The 23,606-nt window shown below is 39.8% G+C and overlaps 1 protein-coding gene and 1 pseudogene across 2 annotated transcripts in view; both read left to right on the top strand.

Moving 5' to 3' along the window:
* The window catches only part of RTCA (RNA 3'-terminal phosphate cyclase), a 29,960-nt gene extending 25,457 nt beyond the window's left edge, over positions 1–4,503 (top strand). For both annotated transcript variants that reach the window (XM_068965139.1, XM_068965140.1), the window contains 2 exons: positions 651–755; positions 4,111–4,503. In XM_068965139.1, coding sequence (XP_068821240.1) covers positions 651–755; positions 4,111–4,212 — 207 coding nt within the window. In that variant the 3' untranslated portion in view covers positions 4,213–4,503. The remainder of the gene's footprint in view (positions 1–650; positions 756–4,110) is intronic.
* Positions 4,504–22,740: 18,237 nt separating this feature from the next.
* LOC138074079 (high mobility group protein B1 pseudogene) lies at positions 22,741–23,354 on the top strand (annotated as a pseudogene).
* Positions 23,355–23,606: the final 252 nt, after the last annotated feature.

The following is a 23,606-nucleotide window of genomic DNA, read 5'->3' as shown; positions in this document are numbered from 1 at the left end:
CATCGACAGATGAATGGATAAACAAAGTGTGGTGTGTGTACATACACACACACATACACACACACCACACACACTGAACTATTACTCAGCCAGGAAAAGGAATGCATTTGAGTCTGCTCTAATGAGGATGAACCTGGAGCCTGTTATAGGGTGAAGTAAGTCAGAAAGAGAAAAACAAATATTGTATATTAATGCATATATATGGAATCTAGAAGGCTGGTACTGATGAACCTATTTAAATGCAGGGCAGCAGTGGAGACACAGAGAACAGATTTACAGACACAGTTGGGAAGGAGACGGTGGGACGAATTGGAAGAGTAGCATTGAAACATACTTTGCCATATGTAAAATGAATAGCCAGGGGGAGTTTGACTCAGGGAGCTCAAACCTCATGCTATGTGACAACCTGGAGGGGTGGGATTGGGTGGGAGGTTCAAGAAAGAGGATGTGTGTATATGTATGGCTGATTCATGTTGATGCATGGCAGAAACCAACACTACTGTAAAGCAGTTATCCTCTAATTAAAAAATAAACTTTTTTAGCTATTTTGATATCTAGTATTATTTTCGTACGGAAAGCAGTAGACTTTTAACTCCAAGTATAAGTAAATGTGTGAGAGTTTCCTTCTTTGTGTTTTTCTTTTTTAATAGCTGATCATTTTTATGGCGTTAGCCAGTGGAATTTCCAGAATAAAAACAGGACCAGTTACACTCCACACCCAAACAGCTATACATTTTGCTGAGCAACTAGCAAAGGTGAGTATTCCAGCAGAAAGAGTGATTGATCTTTATTATGGCCAATTTGGAGTCAAATTTTAATAAACAATACTTCAGTAGTAATTGTAATTGCAGATACTGAACTCACTCAGCAGTGAAGCTGAATCATCTTACTCTGCATGACCATTGTGGGTGGCTATTTATTATTAATCTCATTTTATTTATGAATCATGTGAGGCAGAAGGATTAAATTAATTGCTGAAGACCAGATAGTTTCTTAGGGGCAGGACTGAACTTTGAGCAAACCCGGGAGAGCATCCATTAAAGCCCATATGTGGTAGGTACTGCCTTACAGTAAACGAAGGCATTTTAATGGGAACTATAAGATCAAATCACAAGGGGGAGAAATATCAATCACCTCAGATATGCAGATGATACCACCCTTATGGCAGAAAGTGAAGAGGAGCTAAAAAGCCTCTTGATGAAAGTGAAAGAGGAGAGTGAAAAAGTTGGCTTAAAGCTCAACATTCAGAAAACGAAGATCATGGCATCCGGTCCCATCACTTCATGGGAAATAGATGGGGAAATGGTGCAAACAGTGTCAGACTTTATTTTTTTGGGCTCCAAAATCACTGCAGATGGTGACTGCAGCCATGAAATTAAAAGACACTTGCTCCTTGAAAGAAAAGTTATGACCAACCTAGACAGCATATTCAAAAGCAGAGACATTACTTTGCCAACAAAGGTCCATTTAGTCAAAGCTCTGGTTTGCCAACTAAGGTCTGTCTAGTCAAGGCTATAGTTTTTCCAGTAGTCATGTATGGATGTGAGAGTTGGACTGTGAAGAAGGCTGAGTGGCGAAGAATTGATGCTTTTGAACTGTGGTGTTGGAGAAGACTCTTGAGAGTCCCTTGGACTGCAAGGAGATCCAACCAGTCCATTCTGAAGGAGATCAGCCCTGGGATTTTTTTGGAAGGAATGATGCTAAAGCTGAAGCTCCAGTACTTTGGCCACCTCATGCTAAGAGTTGACTCATTGGAAAAGACTTTGATACTGGGAGGGATTGGGGGCAGGAGGAGAAGGGGACGACAGAGGATGAGATGGCTGGATGGCATCACTGACTCGATGGACGTGAGTCTGAGTGAACTCCGGGAGATGGTGATGGACAGGGAGGCCTGGTGTGCTGCAATTCATGGGGTTGCAAAGAGTCGGACATGACTGAGCAACTGAACTGAACTGAAACTTAAATTATTATATAAAAATTTTATATATTTTATTTCCTTGTGATTTTATTTTGGTAGAATAGAATATTTGCTGAAATTCTAACATTTTACCAGTCCTTTCAACTTCGGAAGAGTAGCTGTATATATATGTTAATGTATTTTCAAATTTGGCCATACAGTGTGGTTTGCAGAATCTTAGTTCCCTGACCAGGCATCTAGCCTGGTCTTTTAGCAGTGAAAGCGCCAAATCCTAACCACTGGACTGCCAGGGAATTCCCTAGATGTATAATTTTTAGTGAAAAAGAACTTAACATGAATAATCTCATATTTATTCCTTGTTTAACAGGATTCTTAAGTGACATGTGTATTTCATCTGAAACTAACTTCTTTATAGAAAGTTTAGAAAATAGAGGAAGAATCCTGTCTCTAACTCCCCTTTGCCAGTAAGACCACTGTTGACATTTAGGTATTTTCCTCTTCTTAAAATTGTTTCTCTGTTCTTTTTTTTAACAGCTAACACATACAGCATCATTTCATTCCTTTTTCAGTGATGTGTGACATATTTCTATTTTGCTACAGCCTTTATAATATAATTTTATAAAGTAATATAAAATTTATAACTCAGAATTTTATGAAGGAACGTGTTGACCGTAAGCATTTTAAAAGGTTACAAAAATAATGTATGTAGTAATAAGAAATGAAACATAACAGAGGTGCACCAAGCACAAAACCAGCTACCCTACTCTTCACATTTTCTTTGTATGATTCTTAATATGTACTTTTTTTGTTATTAGACAGAATAGGTAGATTTTGATTACATTGTGGGAAAAGGCCCAATAGGAGGCAAAGCAAATTATATTTGATTCAAAAGATAATTAACTATTTTTTATTATTCTACTTATGCTTTATTTTGTAACTATTATTAGTCTGTCTCCCCGTGTAGACTGTGATCTTCTTGATAGCAGAGACAAGGGTATATCCATTTTTTCTACAGTACTTTGCACATAGTAGACACTCATATGTTATTTGAACTGAATGCACAGTGGAAAGTGCCATGAACTGGATTTTTTTGCTCTGGTTTCTCATTCAGCATTGTTGTGTTGTAACTCAGTGACCTGGGGCAAGCTGCTTCATCATTCTGTGTCTCAGTGCAGGTAATTCATCAGGAAGGTCAGAGACTGTGTCCCTTAGGGCTCCTTCCAACTCTAATTTTTTGTAATTTTATATGTAGGCTTTTATATGTACCTTATTTATATAGTGCTTGTAATTTGAAAAAAATGTGTATACATATAATAGTCTATCTAGCTCATAATTCAGATTCATTGTTTATTCATACAACAATAAATTTCAGTGTCCACACACAGGCATCTAATCCTAAAACTGGAATACTTTTAAAATATTGCAGTTCAACAGGACCTTGGAGAAGTAGTTTTCAAATTGTATTTCAAAGGTTTTATGCATACTTCAAATCCCTCTATCACAGATTCAGTCAGCCTCCTCCGTTATTTTGATTTTAATTCAATTTTCTTAGAATGAATATATTTGCTTTTAAAAAAAAAATCATGTTTCCACAATATAGTGATACATACAGATCAGGTGTTTCAAAGCTAAACTTGAATTAGTTAACAAGTAAAAAGTACAGTGTCAAACCCAATAATGATGAGGGAAGATGTTAATTGTCACCTCTCTCCACCTGTCTCCTTTGAACTAGATATTTTAAATACTGTATTTAGGGAATTAAATTGGCAAGAAAATTTGAGAGAAATTAAAGGGTAATTTGATATTTGACAAGATAAAAGAAGTTTAAATGCTTCAGTGCCATGTTTTAGAAAAAATTTAGAAAGTAGGTATTGAGATTTAAAAATTGATATTTATTTAAAGCTGCACTTCTGATGAGTTCTGACTCAGTGGGTAAGAAATGGGAGCCAGGTTACATATATTCTGGGAAAACTCCACATTCGTATACCTCTGAATAAGGACCATGCCTCTGGAATAAAGTATTTCATATGTAGGCTATTGAATTTCTCATGAGTCATTTGATCTTTCTATCTCTAGCTTCTTCAATAAAATGAGTTTGGTATTAACTGCCTACCTGTTTAAGCAGGAGTTATGGGCTCTCCCCTGTGTCTCTCTTCGTATTACTTATATACTAAATGCTCTTCTGGTTTCAGGCTAAATTTACTGTGAAGAAATCAGAAGATGAAGAAGATGCCTCTAAAGACGCTTACATTATTGAATGCCAAGGAATCGGGATGACAAATCCAAATCTATAGGGTATTTGCCTTTTAAATGATACTTCAGTGATGTTATTGCACTAATCATTTCATAAATATTATAGAACAATGGAATAAGATGTAATTTATTAAAGGACCTAACTTTAATTGAAGTATAGAATGTTCTAGATTTGTTGAGAATGCTTCATCCAATTAATCTCACTTTGACTATCTTCTGAGATAGATAGGGACAGTGAAAAAGAGTTGGTGGATATGTATAATAGTTGGTTTCGGTATTAAAGTATTGCAATAAAATATTCTTTTCATCTAAAGTGTGGTTTTCTTTTTGATATAATGTAATAAGTTAGGGATGTAGGTTTGATCTGTAATTTGTATATAATTCTAATCACAGCTAGGGTCTCATAAAATTTAATGAGACAACTTTATACACATATACTTGCTGTGTCAACAGTAACATTTCATAACCATTGTCTTATTATATATATCTTCTCATTATATTTATCTGGGTACTAGGTAAATATTGGCTTTGAATCTGTTGAATATGTTGTGAAAGCTAAACAATGAGAATTGCAAAATTCTACCCCTTGTAAATTTGGTCATATCAATTCCAGGTATGTTTTTTTGTTTGGCTTATAGTATTAAAAATAATTGAGTGCCTTTAGAACAGAATGCTTTTCATTACTGTCTGTTATCTTACGCCTAACCTGTTCCACATTTAGATTACTTCCTGGTCCCTGTAGGCAATTGAGGTTGTGACTCAAATGAAACTAGTTTTATGTAATAGTTAAATATGCTGTACTGTAATATAGTGATGAATTCATTGAGACTTAGTTCTGTCTTGAAATTTATCCACTAAATGATTAAAACAGTCCAAGATATAGATACAGAGGTTTATATTATAAAACATTCAGAAAGTGGAGAATTAGTCTGTATAAAAAAACATAATTTAAAGATTTACTCCACGTACATAATTGTAATTCTTGTCAGTGATTTCTGTGGCTTTAGACAGTTGGGTTCAATTTGTTTTAAAGATTCTGATGATAGTATTGCTTCCTGTTTGTACTTAAGGAAGTAAATTTTATAAGTTCATTTTCATAACAAGACATAAATGTTTCTTTTTTTAATTATTTATTTATTTTTGGCTGTGCTGGGTCTCCGTTGCCATGTGGTGTTTTCTCTGGTTGCAGCAGGTGGTGGCTGCCCTCTAGCTGGAGTGCTCATGCTTCTCACTGCAGTGGGTTCTCTTGCTGCAGAGCACAGACTCTAGGGTACGTGCAGGCTTCAGCAGTTGCAGCACATGGGCTCACTAGTTGTAACTCCTGGGCTCTAAAGCACAGGCTCAGTAGTTGTGGTGCATAGATCTTCCTCGATCAGGAATCAAACCTGTGTCTCCTGCTTTGGCAGGCAGTTTCTTTACCACTGAGCCACCGGGGAAGCCCTGTTTTCCTATTTTAGAGTAAAACTATGCTGATAGTACAGTTGTTAGAGGGATTGTGATAAATTTGGGGTCTTAAGACTAGTGATGATACTTCTGACGAGCTGGGCAGCAGTGTTACAGAGGTAGGTTGGAATGCAAAGACTGGGAATTTTGGAGCAAGAGATTTAAGGTCAACTTTGTACATGATGAATTTATAATTAATCTTAGCTTTGACTGTTAAGTCAAAACTTGGGTACAATAAAGCTGAGACTACTGCAAAGAAATTTTTATTAGAAGAAGCAGATATTTATTTCCCCCCCCAAAAATATATTTCTGTTTCTACCCCTATATCTGAAATTGTATTTCAGTATGCTTCTCATTTTTTTTAATAACCACCTAATAACAAGGACTAATGTTGATTGTACTCTATATGTGCAATGGTCTTTAAAAATATTCTTTGACTAGTGGCTTTCAAACAGGGGTATTGTTACCACTTGAGTTTCACAAAGCTTTCCCATGAATTTCAAGTTTGCAGATGTCATTAGTTTTTAGAGGATATGTTTCCAAATTTCTCTAATTATGTTTATAAAATAGAGTTGCCTGTGGTCAAAGTAGTACTTTGCAATTTCTCCTTTTTAGCTTCTCTTTCACAGTCTCCATTTTTCCTCTTTACAAAAAAATAAGTTAACTTTTTACCCAACTTAATTTTACTATAGTGCATTCCCTTGGAATAAAAGAAAATTTCAAAGGCACTAAATAAAGGGACAATTTGAAACAGTCTCTGAGAAGTCTACTCAAACTAAGAGATAAACTAATGCCTTATTTTATATATTTGTGTGATTTCAAGTAAGGAGATGAAATGTTTACTTTCCAAAGATAAACATGACACCTTTAAATAAAATCTACTTTTCTGATTATCAGGAGAAATATTTTCAGTATCTTTGCCAAAAGGCTACTAGAAAATTTAAATTTTATTTCCTTTAAACTTTGGGAGATTACTACTTATTAAGAATTATAAGTTACATCTCTCCTCTGTATTCATCTCTACCATGTGAAGTGTGTTGTAGCTTCTATAATATATATTATTAATAATTTATAAATAATATACATGATTATTAATATATATTTTTAAGCCCCACACTTGATAATATTTTTGTTATTGATTTCCTTTGAGCTCCATCTCATCCCAGTAATTAATATTGTCTGTCCACAGATATGTGATGTTAGTTTTTTTAAAGGAACATCAATCTCATTAAAGATATTTCCATAAATTTTACTTTTATATTTAGTAGTACTTGCCTGGAGAATCCCAGGGATGGGGGAGCCTGGTGGCCTGCCGTCTATGGGGTTGCACAGAGTAGGACATGACTGAAGCGACTTAGCAGCAGCAGTATATCAAAACATACATTTTTATACTTCATTGTATAGTAATGCTAATTGTAATTAATCAAGCCAGAAGAAATTTTTAAAAATTTGAATTGTGTACACTGAAAATTTTAAAATGGTACAAATTAACATACATATTTTTATTATAGAGAAATGTGACTATGAACTTTTAAGTATAAAATTGTGGGTGAGGTGGAATGTATTTTTTAAATGGAGATGGTGGATATTAAACAGCTATGATATTTTAGAGTGTAGTGGATAAATTTGGAGTGATGGATTAGTTTTATTTTAAAATGACAATATTTATAACATTGATTAAGTTCTTTGCTAGAACTGTTGAAACCTAGGATGAAAAATCTTGACTCTTACATCTGTTTAAACAGTATTTTTGGTGTGTCTGTGAGAGGGTTTCCAGAAGCGATTAACATTTGAATTGGTAGATTGCCCTCCCTAATGTAGGCGTGCTTCATATGATCCGTTGGGGGCCTGAAGGGAACCGAAAGGTAGGGGAAGCTTGAGTTTGCCCTTTCCCTGATCCCTGGAGTTGGGACGTCACTGTTTCCCTGCCCTTTATGCTCGTGATGCTTGGGCCTTTGGACAGACCGAAACCTATACCACTGGCTCTGGCTCTCAGGCCTTTGAATGACACTTCTGGCCTTCCTGGGTCCCCAGTTTGCAGATATGGGGCCTCTCAGGCTCCATAATCACATGAGCCAATATCTGTTGAGTCTCTCTCTGTATGTGTAGGAGAAGGCAATGGCACACCACTCCAGTACTCTTGCCTGGAAAATCCCATGGGTGGAGGAGCCTGGTAGGCTGCAGTCCATGGGGTTGCAGAGTTGGACACGACTGAGCGGCTTCACTTTCACTTTCTCTGTATGTGTATGTCTTTCTGTTTATCTTTCTTGTATTGGTTCTATTTCTTTGGAGACCTTCTAATACTAATACTGATTTGCAAGCCACTCCAGTACTCTTGCCTGGAGAATCCCATGAATGGAGGAGCCTGGTGGGCTCTAGTGCATAGGGTCACACAGAATTGGACACAACTGAAGTCGACTTGGCAGCACAGCTTTGAAGGAGAGGCTCTCTGGGACTGATGATCATTTCTCAAGGAGTACATTTCAGCTGATTTTCAGACCTCAGAAGCATTATGGTTGGTACTCAGACTTTTAAATGAGGGGGATATAACCCGACAGGTGCTTAGATGGTTCAGGTGGCATGGTACAGCCGGTGATGAAGCACAGTGGATCGAATGTTCTTACTGCCAAGGGAGCACAGCAGGATATGTGGCAGGGCCAGCCGAAAAAGGCTCGAGTCATAGTTGGCAGTGGCAGCAGCTGCTGCTGCTGCTGGAGCAAGCCTGACAGGAACTGAAAGCAGGAAGAGTCCTTCTTCCTCTTTCCAAGCTCCACCGTAGGCTTCCGTTTTGCAGAATCTAACCAGAAACTTGTTGGCAAGACATCGGGAAATTTTAGCACATACAACCAAACATCGAGCAGTCTTGAATGGAGGAGTGCTTGGAGCTGAGAGACAGGGAATAGCTAGCAGAATCTATTTTTTGGGTCATTTAGTGTCTGTTTACATATTTCTGTCTTACAGCAGTGACGTCCTTTGGTTTTGCTTAACAAGATGCTGCTGTCCTTTTTACAAAGCTATTTGCATCCTCTCCTTCAAAGAAACCTAAAGGGCTTCCCCAGTGGCTCAGTGACAAAGACTCTACCCGCCAATGCAGGAGACATTGGATTTGATCCCTGTTTGGGGAAGATGCCACTTGCCATGGAGCAGCTAAGCCTATGCCTACGAGCTGAGTCGCTTCAGTCACATCCGACTTTTTGTGGCTCTGTGGGCTGTAACCCGCCAGGCTCCTCTGTCCATGGGATTCTCCAGGCAAGACTACTGGAGTGGGTTGCCATGCCTTCCTCCAGGGGATCTTCTCAAGCCAGGGATCGAACCTGTGTCTCCTGCATTGGCAGGTGGGTTCTTTACCACTAGTGCCACCTGGGAACCCCAGCTAAGCCTGTGCTGCACAACTATTGAGTCTGTGCCCTACACAACCCGGGAGCTGCAGCTCCTGAAGCTCTCGTGCTCTAGAGCCTGTGCTACACATCAGGAGAAGCCACACAGTGAGAAGCCTGTGCACCTCAACCATATAGTAGTCTCCATTTGCTGCAACTAGAGAAAAGCCTGCACAGCAACAAAGACGCAGCAGAGCTAAAAACAACTAAATTTTAAAAGACACCTAAAGTCCCAGTAGTCACCATAACTATTTCTGGATGATGTTATTATCAGTCCTACTCAGTTCAGTCAGTCAGTTCAGTCGCTCAGTTGTGTCTGACTAGGTGACCCCATGGACTGCAGCACGCCAGGCTTCCCTGTGCATCACCAACTCCTGGAGCCTACACAAACTCATGTCCATCGTGTCAGTGATACCATCCAACCATCTCATCCTCTTCCCCGCCTTCTCCCGCCTTCAGTCTTTCCTAGCATCAGGATCTTTGCCGGTGAGTTGGTTCTTCACATCAGGTGGCCAAAGTATTGAAGTTTCAGCTTCAGCATCAGTCCTTTCAATTAATATTCAGGACTGATTTCCTTTAGAATGGACTGGTTGGATCTCCTTGCAGTCTGAGGGACTCTCAAGAGTCTTCTCCAACACCACAGTTCAAAAGCTATTCTACTCAATCCCAAGTAAGTAAATACTCTGTAACATGCAGATTAAATTGTAAAGTTAATCACCAATAAAAGCCCTTACAGAAAATAAAGAGGGACAATAATAGGGAAGGAAAAAATAAGTCAATATATATCAGTGTATGCATAACAAGAAAGGGAGCTCTGCATAGCTGCTGCAGTCATGTGCACTCATTGTCTGCTCTGAATTCTATGTTTCCTTTGCCCTCAACTGGCACCACAGTCAGTCAGGATTCTTTTCATGGTGGAGGCAATCCAAATCTTTACTCCCAAAGGATCTGAATTTTAGTGGTCTGTGGTGTTGTTTTTTTTTAATATGGACAAATAAAATAATGCTTTATTCCTGCTATATAAAGAGTATTCTAATATAACATTATTTCAGGAGGTAAATCCACATGTTTTTCTGTATTTTCATATCATTGCACAGTATAATTTAAAAACATTGGAAAATCTGTCAGTACCCTAAATGTGTTCTTAGTGGTCTGTCTTTAATATGTTGTTATAGTTTTGCCTTAATTTGTACAGCCATGTTTGAGGGAACTCAGAGAATGCCTTGGGCTCCAGACAGAGTCTTTTAGCAGACACTTGGTTTACCCTTACTGGTTGGGAGCAATTGCCCCAGGAAAAACAATGATCTCTTCTTTGTTATTTCAGTAGCATGAGAAGTTCAACTTAGCCAGTGGAAGTCTTATCTTCCAGTTCACTGGAGCTAGTGTTGTGATCTCTGGTGGGAGCATGCTGCCTTAACTTAAAGCCTCTAAAACCAAGAACAATCAAACTTGCAAAGATGGAAAACAAAAGTTTGGGGGGTTGTAATGAACTATTGTAGTGGAGGATGCTCTTCCAGATCTACCCCTTATTTAATGTATTCTCACTATGGAAGAAAAGAGTACCCTGTATTAGTTTCAGATCCCAAGAATAGCCCACATCCTACAGAATAGAGCCCTAACCTTTCATTGCGTTGTTCCCCAACAGGTGCTCTGACTGATTATTCACTGGGCTCTTTTATCAGTTCTGCTACTTCTGAGGGTGTCTTAACCTGACAGAATCAGTAAACTCGGTGGGCATGAGCTCATTGGCACACTTTTAGCTAAGAAATGAGTTCCTTGTTCAGAAGCAATATTGTGTAGAATAGCCCATATATAATCATTATATCTATCTGTTATGACATAGTAGATTGCTTAAAAAAATTGCAGCTTAAAACAACAAATATTTATTTTTCACAATTCCTGTTGGTCAGGAGTACAGGACCAGCTTAGCTGGTGATTCTGTGCACGCATGCCCAGTCATGTCTTGACTCTTTGTGACCCCATGGAGTGTAGCCTGCCAGGCTCCACTGTCCATGGGATTTTCTAGGCAAGAATACTGGAGTGGGTTCCCATTTCCTCCTCCAGGGGATCTTCCCAACCCAGGAATTGAACTTGCCTCTCCTGAGTCTCCTGAACTGGTAGACCGATTCTTTACCACTAAGCCACCTGGGAAGCCTGGCTCATAGCATTTCCTGAAGTTACAATCAACCCAAGCTACTGGGTGGAGCACAGTCATTTTAAGACTTGACTAGAGTTGAAGGATCCACTTCCAACTTCACTCATAGTTGTTAGCATGCTTCATTCCGTTCCTTCTAGGCTGATAAACTGTGGGCCTTTCCATAGGGCTTCTCATAGCAAGACAGCTTGCTTGGTTTCTCTAGTGTGAGTAGAGAGAGACAGACATTGGCCTAAAAATGGAAGCCACAGTCTTTTTATAACCTGATCTCACCATGATATCCCAATCACTTCTGCATATTAATTAGCAAGCCACTAGTCTAGCTCATGGCCTTACCCAGTGGCTCAGGAGTAAAGAATCCATCTGCCAATGCAGGAAATGTAGGACACCCAGGTTCAATACCTGGGTAGGGAAGATCCCCTGGAGAAGGGAATGGCAACCCACTCCAGTACTCTTGCCTGGAGAATCCCGTGGATACAAGAGCCTGGTGGGCTACAGTCCATGAGGTTGCAAAGAGTTGGATACGACTGAAGCGACTGAGCATGCGTGCATGCAGTCTCGCTCATCCCCAAGGGGATGGGATTAAGGTCATAAGTAATAGGAGGTGAGGACCATTGGGAACAGTTTTAGAGACTGGCTACAACAGTCATACTAGCAAAAGCACAGAGCACTAGGGCTTTGAAATAGTAACTGTTCTTTTCAGAAACAGGTCTTGGTTTGCTACTGGATCCTGGTAGAGACTGAGCTTCTGATCTGGGACATCTAAGAGACTTTATGACCTGAACTTCCAATGATGAACTAGATGTTTTCTTATCCACCAAGATACAAGGTTGGTTGAAGGCATCAGCAATCCACCATCAAGTGGAAATGGTATAAATAAGATGAAGTCCTAGCAGCTCCTGAAGACAGAAGCATTTGACTGAAGAAGGAAAAAAAGCTAAGGCCTAGTTTGTAGATAGTTTTCACAATGTGTTGCCATTAACTGGCAGCAGATGGCTGCAGCATTATAACCCTATTCCGAGGTGGCCCTGCAAGACAGTTGTGATGGAAAATCCTCTCAGTGGGTAGAACTTTGAGCAATATGTGTATGTCTGGGTTGAGAGAGGGTCAAAAGTGCAGATACACCGATTCATGGACAGTGACTGGCAGTTTGTTTACACAGTGTAGACCCAGAAAAAGGTTTTGGCAGATTGCTGACAAAGAGGATGGGGAAAGAGTTATGTAGATGAAACTTTCAGAATGAATACAGAGTGTGAAAAAGTTTTATGTCCCACATTACTCAGCAAATAGCATCCATGTAGCAGAGACTTTAAATAGAAAGGTGGACAAAGTGACCCACTCTGAATGTCAGACTCTTTCTGCGGTTACTTCAGTGCTTGCTCACTAGCCACAGTGGTGGGAGCAAAGGTTATGGGTGGGCCCAGCAATGTGGGCTTAACCCCATCAAGGCTGGTCTGGCTGAGTGCGTAACCTGCCAACAGCAGAGACTGATGCTGGGCCCTTGACACAGTGCTTTTCTCTAAAGATCAGAGGACAGGTTGATGGCAGCTTCCTGACAGGTTGATCATAATGCAGGGGGCAGCAGTTTGTCCTCCCTGGAAAGAAGTCAGTCAGGATATAGATTTATCATCCCTGACCACATGGTTCTGAAACGTGTTTCCCAGGGCTCTGAAGAGCTTCAGTATCACAGTTCTTTATGTCTCAGTGCAGAAAAGAATTCAGCAAGAGGTAAAATGATAGATAAGAAGTGATTTATTAGAACAGGACTTTTGTGAGATTTACAAAGCGGACAGGTGAGAAATGCCACGCCCTGAGAACTTAGTTGGCTACAGTTTTATAATCAAAGAAAAAGTGGGGAGGGGGAGAACTTTTATCTCTCTTGGGCAGACATCATGCTTCCATCATCGGTTCCTCCTCCAGGTTGAGCCAGGGGAGTTTTCTTGTCTCTACATGGTCAAGCTAGGTCCACAAATTACTGTTTTTATGTGTGCAGAAAGCATGTTCTAGGGATCATTAACTATTGAGCTCACTGGGCGGGGTGTAGGTCTCATGCCACTATTGTTTTAGGGCGTGTCCTGTGCTGCTGTTGTGCGATTTTGTTGCTAAGCAAGCGTGCCTGATTTTGTGGTTAAGCAAACCTGCTTTCTTGAGTAGTCGTTAACTTAAAGGGGTCTCCCATATTTTTTCTACCTACAGGCCCCTAGTGAGATTAACTGTTTAATCACCTACTTTGTCCCTTTACTCTGACCCTATCAGTTCTGCCAGTGTGACTATCCTTGTACTAAAGGAGGTTTGACAAAATATTGTTTTTGACTAAAGAGTTCATTTTTAAGTCATCCTGAAAGTTACAAAAAGGCTGCTTTCTTGAAGAAAAGAAAAAAGATAATATATCAAAATATTAAAAGTAACTGTCTAGTGGGAATTGCTGATTCTTTCCACTTTTCAGTATTTTCCAGATTATTGTGTATCTGCAGTAATCCATAAAATAGATTCTGAAGGCAATTCAAGATAGTTTTTAAATTGCCCTCTGAAAAAGTTCAACTTTGCAACTAAGGAAAGATTTTCCCGGAGGCAACTCTGTTCTAATCGTGATTTCAGTTCTATTATTTTCAGGCAAACTGTTACAGTCTCAGTCAATGACATTTCTGTATTATCTCAGTGACTCAAATTTCAGTGTACATAAGCCTCCAGGGAGACTTACAAAGATGACAACTCCCAATCCACCCCTCCATCCTAGAAATATGGGGTACTTCTGGGTGGGACGCAGGAATCTGTATATGTTAAAAAGGAACTCAAGCGCATGACCCTTATTATGGTCCACGTAACATCCTTAAAGAAACACTGCTCCAGGAAGCTGCAGGGCTGAGGAATAGCTAGGAAGAATTAAATTTAAGACTGTGGGGGAATAAACAGGTGCAAGTTGTTATTCTGTTTACAGTAGGATCAGATTCCAGAAACACAAGTGGACAACCCCAAATCCTTTTTGCCTTTGCTTAGCATTGATTCAAAATGTGGCACGTCATTGCATTCACATTACCAATCTAGGTATGCAAAATAGTTCTCTTATCTGCATGAAAAAGGCTGCACAGCATAATGGGCACTGGTGTCCGATTGCTCTTTCACAACCATATCACAGCTGTCTCCAAAGCCAGTGGAGACATCTGAATTTGAGTATGAGCATCATCATTTGTTAGTTTTTGATTTTAGGTGAATTAACTAAGTCCTTAGAGGCTTGGATTTTTCACAGGAATACTATTTTTGAGCTTTTACAGGGAATGACTTCTATTGAAATATTTAATCATTCTAGACTTGGGTTCTTTTATAAAAATAAAGAGCACTAGAGTCTGATGGTCTTTCCAGTTTTAAAATTCTTTGTATATTTTACTAGGATCCTATTTTTATTATAAACTAAGTGTAAACATTCAGATACTTGAAGAAAACAAAAAATGACAATATAGAGATAAAAGCCATTAAAATATTTTTGCTTTCTTGGGCAGAATTTTATTTCTAAGTAATTAGTATATTATTAAATAAAATAATGAAGAATAAGGCAGTGATTTCTTCAGGTGAAATGAGACTACAAGGTGAAGCTATAAGGTCTCCTGAATTACAGGCAGTCTTTGGACCTACCACCTAAGTGCTACGTTTTCAGACAAATGCGGTGAATGCCCTCAGTAGACTCTGTCATGAAAGAGTGTCCAGTGAAGAGAACTTGGAGTTCTGTCACACTGAGCCTGACGTTACCACCTCCACAGCGGAGTGTGTGGAGAGTGGATGATGCTGGATTCCTCAGGGGCCTTTGAGCTAAAACAGGGCATGGCATCTCGTTTCATTCCTGATGTGTCTCAGGTTTCTCCCCACTCTCTGTCACCACTGGACAATGCAAAGGGGAAAGATTTTCCAACCAAAGACCAGGAGCCCAGAATCCTGCCTTTCCCCATTTTCTCTCATTTTCCTGGCACCCACTTGTCCACTCCAATGCGTTGTCTAGGTCCGTGTAGACAACTGACCCCTGCTGTGTAGTGGGGATTCTGAGGCATGAGCACTCTTTAGTTGAGACTTTTCAAGTGCACTTGATAACATTCAGTTGGTTTACATAGTTATTAGATCGCCTAGATATGCATACTTGCCAAACAACTAAACAGATCTTGGCATTCCACCTATCTCTTATGTCTCTATGGGGACTTCACCACTGGAAGTATTATTACTCTGATGGCTCTTTCTCCCTTTTCCATAATCAGAGTCTTTCTGTTTCCTGGAGGACTTTGCCTCACCCTGGGGGGGGTAGCAAGTGGCATCACTGAATCAAGGAGAAACAAAGTAAACCAGGTTCGAGAAAGCCAATGAAAAGGCCAGAATGAAAGGGTTAGTCTGTCAATCATGTCCGACTCTGCGACCCCATGGTCTGTAGCCCACCAGGTTTTTCTGTCCATGGAATTCTCCAGGCGGAATACTGGAGTGGGTAGCCATTCCTTCTCCAGGAGATCTTCCTGACCCAGGGATCAAACCTGGGTCTCCTGCATTGCAGGCGAATTCTTTACCATCTGAGTCACCAGGTTCAAGAAAACCAGTGAAAAGGCCAGAGTGAAGCACAATTTAAAAAGTCCCCAGTGGGAAAAATTTTGTGAGAGTCCAGGGTCATGGAGAAGTTATAGGTCAAACCAGGGGAGCGCTCAGGAAACCAGAAGCAGATATAGAGAACCACAAACAAGACTTTAAAACAGCTCAAGTCTCTGTAGAAAAGAAGCACCATATAGTGTTCTCTTTTGCTGTCTTGCTGAATTCTTGTCATATGAAGGATGCAAGTCACTTACTTTTCCAGAGAGGCTGGTTCAGTGCAGGGTTGAAAAACTCAACCTTGCCTCCTGTGAAAGAACTTGGTTGCGTTCTGTATGTGATTTAGATCCATACTCTGGCTTTTGCTAAAAGCTGCACTGACTTTCCTTTGTCAGTTTGGCTGGTGTAGCTTCTCCTTTCCTACCCTGGAGATGCTGCTCTTTCTGTCACTCCTGTATTATCCATAAATATCCTAATCTGGTTTTCCCTGTCTCTTCTTCCGTTTGTTTGTTTTCTATCAGTGATGCTCTTTGGCTTCTTCCTCTTGAGTTTCTCTCCTTATTTTCCTCCTTCGTAGTTGATCTGCTGTCACACTGACCTATACCCTGTGCTTTTTTCTAGCAGGTATTTTGGGTATTCTAGAGTTCCCCCGCCTTTCTCTTGCAGGTATTTTTTTAGCTCATTGTAACTTCAGTCCCTGGTTCTCCTTATTGTCAGTCACCTTACATGAAGTAGAGATTATCCTGGAAGAATTTTCTTGGCTCAAATACATCTTTAGTCTTTTCAGTGTGGCTACCAACTTGGCATTGAATCAGTGCATATCAAACTGTATGTTCTACACAATAATTTAAAATTTAAAAAAAAGAATTTGTTTTCTCACTTCAGTGATTATTTAAAAATTAAGGTAAGCATATTGATGGCCATCTGGGTACCCATTTTATAACTAAATACTGTTATGAAATTTCAGTATCCACAGTTGCACATATAACTGCATAGAAACCGAGGAAAGCAGGAGTAGACTTAACAAAGTGGACGGTGAATGAGATGAATATTTTTCAGTGGTTGAAATACAGAGAACTGATGGGAGAAGTGAGTCACCACAGCCAAACTAAAGCAAACTTATGCTGGAGCAATTAATAACATGTCTTGTTTAAACCAAATCACATCATTAATCACCTTAATGCTACTGATTCTCTTTTGGATTTGATTATAATTGATTTATAAAATTTAAAACCTTTTTAGTTGTATAAGAGTTTTATGTGTGAGGGACTTACAACTTTAAAATTTGGGGATATTTATGTAATAAAAAGAAATTTATCTGGCTTCCACTTGCATCCAACATGAAGTAAATTTACCGTTCTGCCTGAGATAACATAAAAAGTGAAAAAAAAATATACGGGATGATAATTTTCAAGATATTAAACATCAGACAATGAAGGATAGTGTTCTTTGAGACAGAAAAAACAAACAGTGTACCCTGTGATTGCCCCAGATGACTGCCAAGAGAAAGTTTTCAGGCCATGGCAGAGGGAGGGAAGACCCTGGTATAGCCTGGTGAACCCTCTGATTTGAGGATAGCTGCTGAGAGCTTGAAGAAATTTGGATGACTAGAGTTTTCTGGAGAAGAGACAGAGTGAGCATCACGGAGCAGTGCAGAGACCTGCAGAGGGTTTCCTTCCGATAAGCAGAGAGCTGCTGAAGACTGCATGTACAGGAGGAAACTACCTGAGATTTGAAAGAATCACCCAAGAAAATGACACTTGGTGTTCACATGGGGCTATGAAAAGTACCTGTCCACTGCCCAGTCTCGTCCACTGCCCAGTCTCGTCCCCTGCACCTCCTGCCAAATTAGAAATCTTCATAATTCATAGGACATGGTATAGAGAACTCAGAACAGCCGTGGTTCAGAAGTGAGGAATCATTAGTCCTAGAATGAATACTGAATTGGGCCCACCTAACAATACTGGGGGCTTCCCTTGTGGCTCAGACAGTAAAGAATCCACCTGCAATGCAGGAGACCTGGATTTGATCCCTGGGTTGGGCAGATCCCCTGGAGGAGGGCATGGCAATCCACTCCAGTATTCTTGCCTGGAGAATTCCATGGACAGAGGAGCCTGGCGGATTGCAGTCCATGGGGTCACAGAGTCGGACATGACTGAGCGACTAAGCACACACACACACAACAATCTTGAAAGACAGATATAAAAGGGCCAAACTGTCTCCTACTAACTTAACTATGGCCTAGACCAATCTCCAGGCTAGTTACAAGAATATATAAATATCCAGCTCCTAACAAGGGAAAAAACAATGTTTACCATCCAATCAGAAATCACCAGACAATCAATGTTGCAGGAAAATATGAAATTTAAGTCTAGGAAAAATACATCAGTAGAAACTCACTTGGAACTGATAAATGAAATTATGCATAACAACATTAAAATATTATGACTATTTTCCATATGTTCAAAAGCTAGGGAAAAGATTGAATGCTAATTAGAGACATAGACAGTATCTTAAGCTTCCCTGGTGGCTCAGCTGGTAAAGAATCTGCCTGCAGTGTGGTAGACCTGGGTTCAATCCCTGGGTTGGGAAGATCCCCTGGAGAAGGGAATGGCTACCCACTCCAGCATTCTGGCCAGGAGAGTTCCATGGACTCTATAGTCCATGGGGTCACAGAGTCCGACACAACTCAGCAGCTTTCACTTTCACTTTCAAGATATCTTAAAAGACAGTGGAACTTTGAGAGATGAAAACAAAGATATCTGACATGTCATAGAGACAGACATCCAATGTAATTCCCTTATGAAAACTTCAAAACCATGCGAAACTATTCATTTACTTTATTGAGGTACAATAAATCTCAAGATAATGGGAGAATTCAGTATTCAGAAAAGTAATTACCCTGGAGCAGAGGGAGGGAAAGACAAACAGGCAACAAAAGGCGCAAAGCAGGTTTCCAAAGTGCTGCTGATACTCTATGACTCAAGCTGGTGGTAGGCGTGTGACATGTTCTAAAAAGCACACACATACCATCTATGCCATTTGGTATGTATAATATATTTATAGTGTACATATCTGTAATACATATATTTCATAATATAACAACAACGACAGTAAAGATTACTCTGGTGGCCATGTGGACGAAGGGAGATTGAGAGAGTCAGGGAGAGAATTAAAGCCACTTTTGCAGTAGTGAAAAAATGGGAAAGGGCAACAAATCTCACAAGTCTTTTGAAATAGAATTTAGGAATGTGAATTGAATGCAGTAGTTTAAAGGGAAAAAATGAGGTTTTTTCAGTTTCCTGAAACTGAAAAAGCTTCTGAGACTCAAGTTTTTATGAATTAATAGGACATTTCTGGAAGGCTAGCTATAAATGGACAATATTGTTGCTTTCATTGGGCAACTAAAAAGCTCTAGGCCCAGGAGGGAGGGTGTCTTTTTTGAATTCTGAACCATGTTTGTATATTAACTACCCAAAAAATGGAAAGCAAAATTAAAGAGCAGAGATTTTTGTTTAGCTCAGAATTGACCATTCTAATTTAATGAGAGAAAATGTTGGGAGAAGCAAGATAATTACGGAAGTGACTTCCCCTGTGTTTAGTTTTCTGCCGCTGAATTAGGCCAAATAGCAAGTCTTTTGTATTTATCATAGGCTAGGATGGGAGTCAGAGTTGACTGTCTTCTGGTCAGGGCTAACTCTTCATGAGGTAAAGTGTGGGTCCCAGGGTTGCCCCTTCAGGAGGGCAGTGGGTGGGGCAGTCACTATGATTGATGTGTTTAGCAACAGTACAAAAACTATAAAGTGTTTCCAGGTGGATCCTTGTGACTGCAGCAGCACCATTTAAAAATGAGGAAGTGAGGTTGATCCTATCTTACCTACCCTTTCTATATTTTTTTCCTGGTGGACCTGCTCCTGTATAAAATCCTGTGCACATATTAGCTAGTCTTCAGTAAGCTGCTAACTTACTGATAATGCCTTAAGGCATTTAACCCTCCAAGAGGGTTCTGCATTTCTGCATTTTTATCAGAAATCCTAAGAAAAATAAGAAAAACTCAATGTTAAAAACAGATGTTGTATGCTGTCTAACATTCTTGCCTTTCATTTATATTTGATAATTACTAAGGCTAACCTTGTCTCTCATTTTACAGTGTCATTTACATAATATAAAATTTTGATCATTGCTTAATTTTTGTTCATGTTTTGCCTCATTTCACAAAATATTTTTGGAGACTTGTAATAAACACATACCATAAAGTGGTGAGCTATGAATAAATTAAAAATCAGGCTCAGAGAAATAAAAACTTGAATAGAAAGTTGTCCCCAGGTATAAAAGCAGAACACAAATGAACCACTGGAACTGAGTTTCTTTCAAGTATGGTCTAGGATTCCTGGCGAAAGTGATAAAGGAGACATGACATGTTACTAGTTATTCCCTGTCCCCTCCCCCTCTCATCTCCTCCCCAAAACCCACTATTTCCATAAAGGAAGTATATAGCTTTTCCTACATATGACCCTAGAAGAAATTTCTCACCTGAATTGTAAGCTTTTGTTATCACATCCAAATCCACATACCTTTGAAAAGAAAGGACACAGAACCAACGAAAACATAAATTTTAGCTGAATTAAAATGGAGCACTGGGCAAGGAAGGGACAGTAGATATATCTGACATGACTTGAGAGAACTGTGTCTTTGTTTACTAGTTTATATCTCAGTAACAAATAACCAGGGATTTAAGAATCCTCATTGTGTACTTCAGAAATACCATGCAATCACCTGATATGGTTGCATCACTTTGGGGGTTCATATGAAAATAGTTGAAGTGATTTCACTTGAAAATTCTGTTTGCTGAACTTTGTGATACATGTTGTTACTCAATAGCATATTTAAGTTGTTCTTTACAGAATTAAACACCTTTATTTAATGGGCCACTGGGGAAATAATAGTTTCTAAGGAAAAGTTTTTTTCAGCATGTTTATTATTGACCTGAAGAGAGAATATATGGATTAAAACTGTACTGGACATGAAGCTGGCAGGGGGACCTGGAACCATGGACGACAGAATCTGGGCCTCATTTCATTTTCAGACCCTAAGTGACCCTTGATGAAAAGAGCCTCTTCATGAAAGCGAAAGAGGAGAGTGAAAAAGTTGGCTTAAAATTCAACATTCATAAAATGAAGATCATGGCATCTAGTCCCATCACTTCATGGCAAATAGATGGGGAAACAATAGAAACAGTGACAGACTTTATTTTCATGGGCTCCAAAGTCACTGCAGATGGGGACTGCAGCCATGAAATTAAAAGACTTCCTCCTTGGAATAAAAACTCTGACCAACCTAGATAGCATATTAAAAAGCAAAGACATTTCTTTACCAGCAAAGGTCCATACAGTCAAAGCTATGGTTTTTCCAGTAGTCATGTATGGATGTGAGAGTTGGACTATAAAGAAAGCTGAGCGCTGAAGAATTGATGCTTTAACTGTGGTATTGGAGAATACTCTTGAGAGTTCCTTGGACTGCAAGGAGATCAAAGCAGCCAATCCTAAAGAAAATCAGTCCTGAATATTCATTGGAAGGACTGATGCTGAAGCTGAAGCTCCAATACTTTGGCCACCCAATGCAAAGAACTAACTCATTTGAAAAAACCCTGATGCTGGAAAAGATTGAAGGCAGGAGGAGAAAGGGAAGACAGAGGATGAGATGGTTGGATGGCATCACTGACTCTATGGACGTGAGTTTGAGCAAGCTCTGGGAGTTGGTGAAGGACGGGGAAGCCTGGCATGGTGTAGTCCATGGGGTCACAAAGAGTTGGACGTGACTGACCAACTGAACTGAGCTGAACTGAAGTGACCCTGTCACAAGTTGTCTGAAACATGTTCACATCCAGCCAAATACACTTCCACCTGTCCATGGGATTTCTCAGATAATTATTCTGAGCTTCTGTTCCTTGCTCTGCTCAGTAACTACACTGGTTCAACCCTCTCATCTCAGGACTTGCTGCAAGTCTTTTGCTCACTGACCTACTTGGACCCTCTTCTCCAGCTCAACCCTTGGTGCTATCTTCTGGAGATGGGCTGATGTTCAATTTGACTCCATGCCCTGAAGCTCTGTGGCAAAGGTGTTCCTGCCCTCTCCTGCTCCTGCTTACCTGGCTTGGCTCAGCTTATCATGTTTCCTCATGGTATGTGAGTGTTTTCAGGGTGTGCTCAGTGTTTATCTCCTTCGTATTTTGACTGAAGTCAAGGGTGAGGAAACCTGAGCGCTGCTCTGAGTTGTTTAATAAAACAAAAAAGCACAGGGTATATTCATAATTCATTCATCGTTCATTCATTGTCCATTGTGTGCTGGATACTTAGACCACTGAGGCAGAAATAATAAGACACTGTGTGTCTTCACAGAATTAACAGCAAAGGAGGAAGTCATTTTAAGGCAGCCTTTTATGTATGTGATTTACTTATCATTGAGTTACCTAGCAGACATAGTTGATGAGACATTTAGGCAAGAGTGATAAGACAAAGATGGAGCGTCAGTGCCCTGAATAGCAGCTGTTAATTGCTCTAGCACAGTAGTTGTCAAACTGAGGTGATTTTGCTTCCCTCTCCTGCCCAGAGACACACAGCAATGTCTGGAGACATTGGATGTTACAACTGAGACAGTGCTCCATAGTGGTTAGATGTCAGAGATGCTGCCAAACATCCTACGATGCTTAGGACAGTCCCCCATAACAAAGAATTATCGAGTCTAAAATGCCAACAGTTCTGAACTTGAGAATCCTTGGCTAGTCTATGTGTCAACTGTATGTTTCTGAGAAAGCAACTATCAAGAAAGCTTCCTGTAGCCTGATGTTTATTACTGTTAGTTGCAGCTGACATTCAATGAGGGCTTACTCTATGCCAGGTATTCATTGTTAACAGTTTAAGTGGATTATCTCATTTAATCATCAAAAACTCTATGCTGGATAGAGACAGTACCAGAACAAGTGAGAGCTGGACGGGCACTTGGCAACTCTCTGTCTCTCCGAGGAAAGATAATTAAAAATGGGCAAAGGAGATCCTAAGACGCAAAATGTCATCATATGCATTCTTTGTGCAAACTGACCAGAAGGAGCACAAGAAGAAGCACCCGGATATTTCAGTCAACTTCTCAGAGTTTTCTAAGAAGTGCTCAGAGAGGTGGAAGACCATGTCTGCTACAGAGAAAGGAACATTTGAAGACATGGCAAAGGCAGACAAGGCCCGTTATGAAAGAGAAATTAAAACTTATATCCCTCCTAAAGGGGAAACAAAAAAGAAGTTCAAGGATCCCAGTACACCCAAGAGGCATCCTTCAGCCTTTTTCTTGTTTTGTTCTGAGTATTGTCCAAAAGTCAAACATGACCATCCTGGCCTGCCTCTCCATTGGTGTTATTGCAAAGAAACTGGGAGAGACGTGGAATAACACCGCTGCAGATGACAAGCAGCCCCATGAGAAGAAGGCTGCTAAGCTGAAGGAAAGTACGGAAAGGATATTGCTGCATACCGAACTGAAGGGAGCCTAATGCAGCAAAAAGGGAGTCATCAAAGCTGAAAAAAGCAAGGAGAAGAAGGAAGAGGAGAAAGATGAGGAAGATGAAGAGGATGAAGAGGAAGAAGAAAATGATGATGATGAATAAGTTGGTTCTAGTGCAGGTTTTTTTTCTTGTCTATAGCGTGTTTAACCCCCCTGTGCACAACTCACTCCTTTTAAAGAAAAACATTGAAATATAAGGCTGTGTAAGATTTGTTTCTAAACTGCACAGTGTCTTTTTTTGTATAGTTAACACAGTACCAAATATGTCTTTAGATAGCCCTGTCCTGATGGTATTTTCAGTAACCACTTGTCTTGCCTGGTGCAGTATGGGGGTTGTAGATAGGCATGGAAATTT

The sequence above is a fragment of the Capricornis sumatraensis genome, chromosome 2, assembly GCF_032405125.1.
Source record: "Capricornis sumatraensis isolate serow.1 chromosome 2, serow.2, whole genome shotgun sequence".
Classification (NCBI taxonomy): Eukaryota; Metazoa; Chordata; class Mammalia; order Artiodactyla; family Bovidae; genus Capricornis; species Capricornis sumatraensis.
The sequence above is the reverse complement of the archived record's forward strand: the minus strand, read 5'-3'. Positions and strand labels throughout refer to the sequence as shown.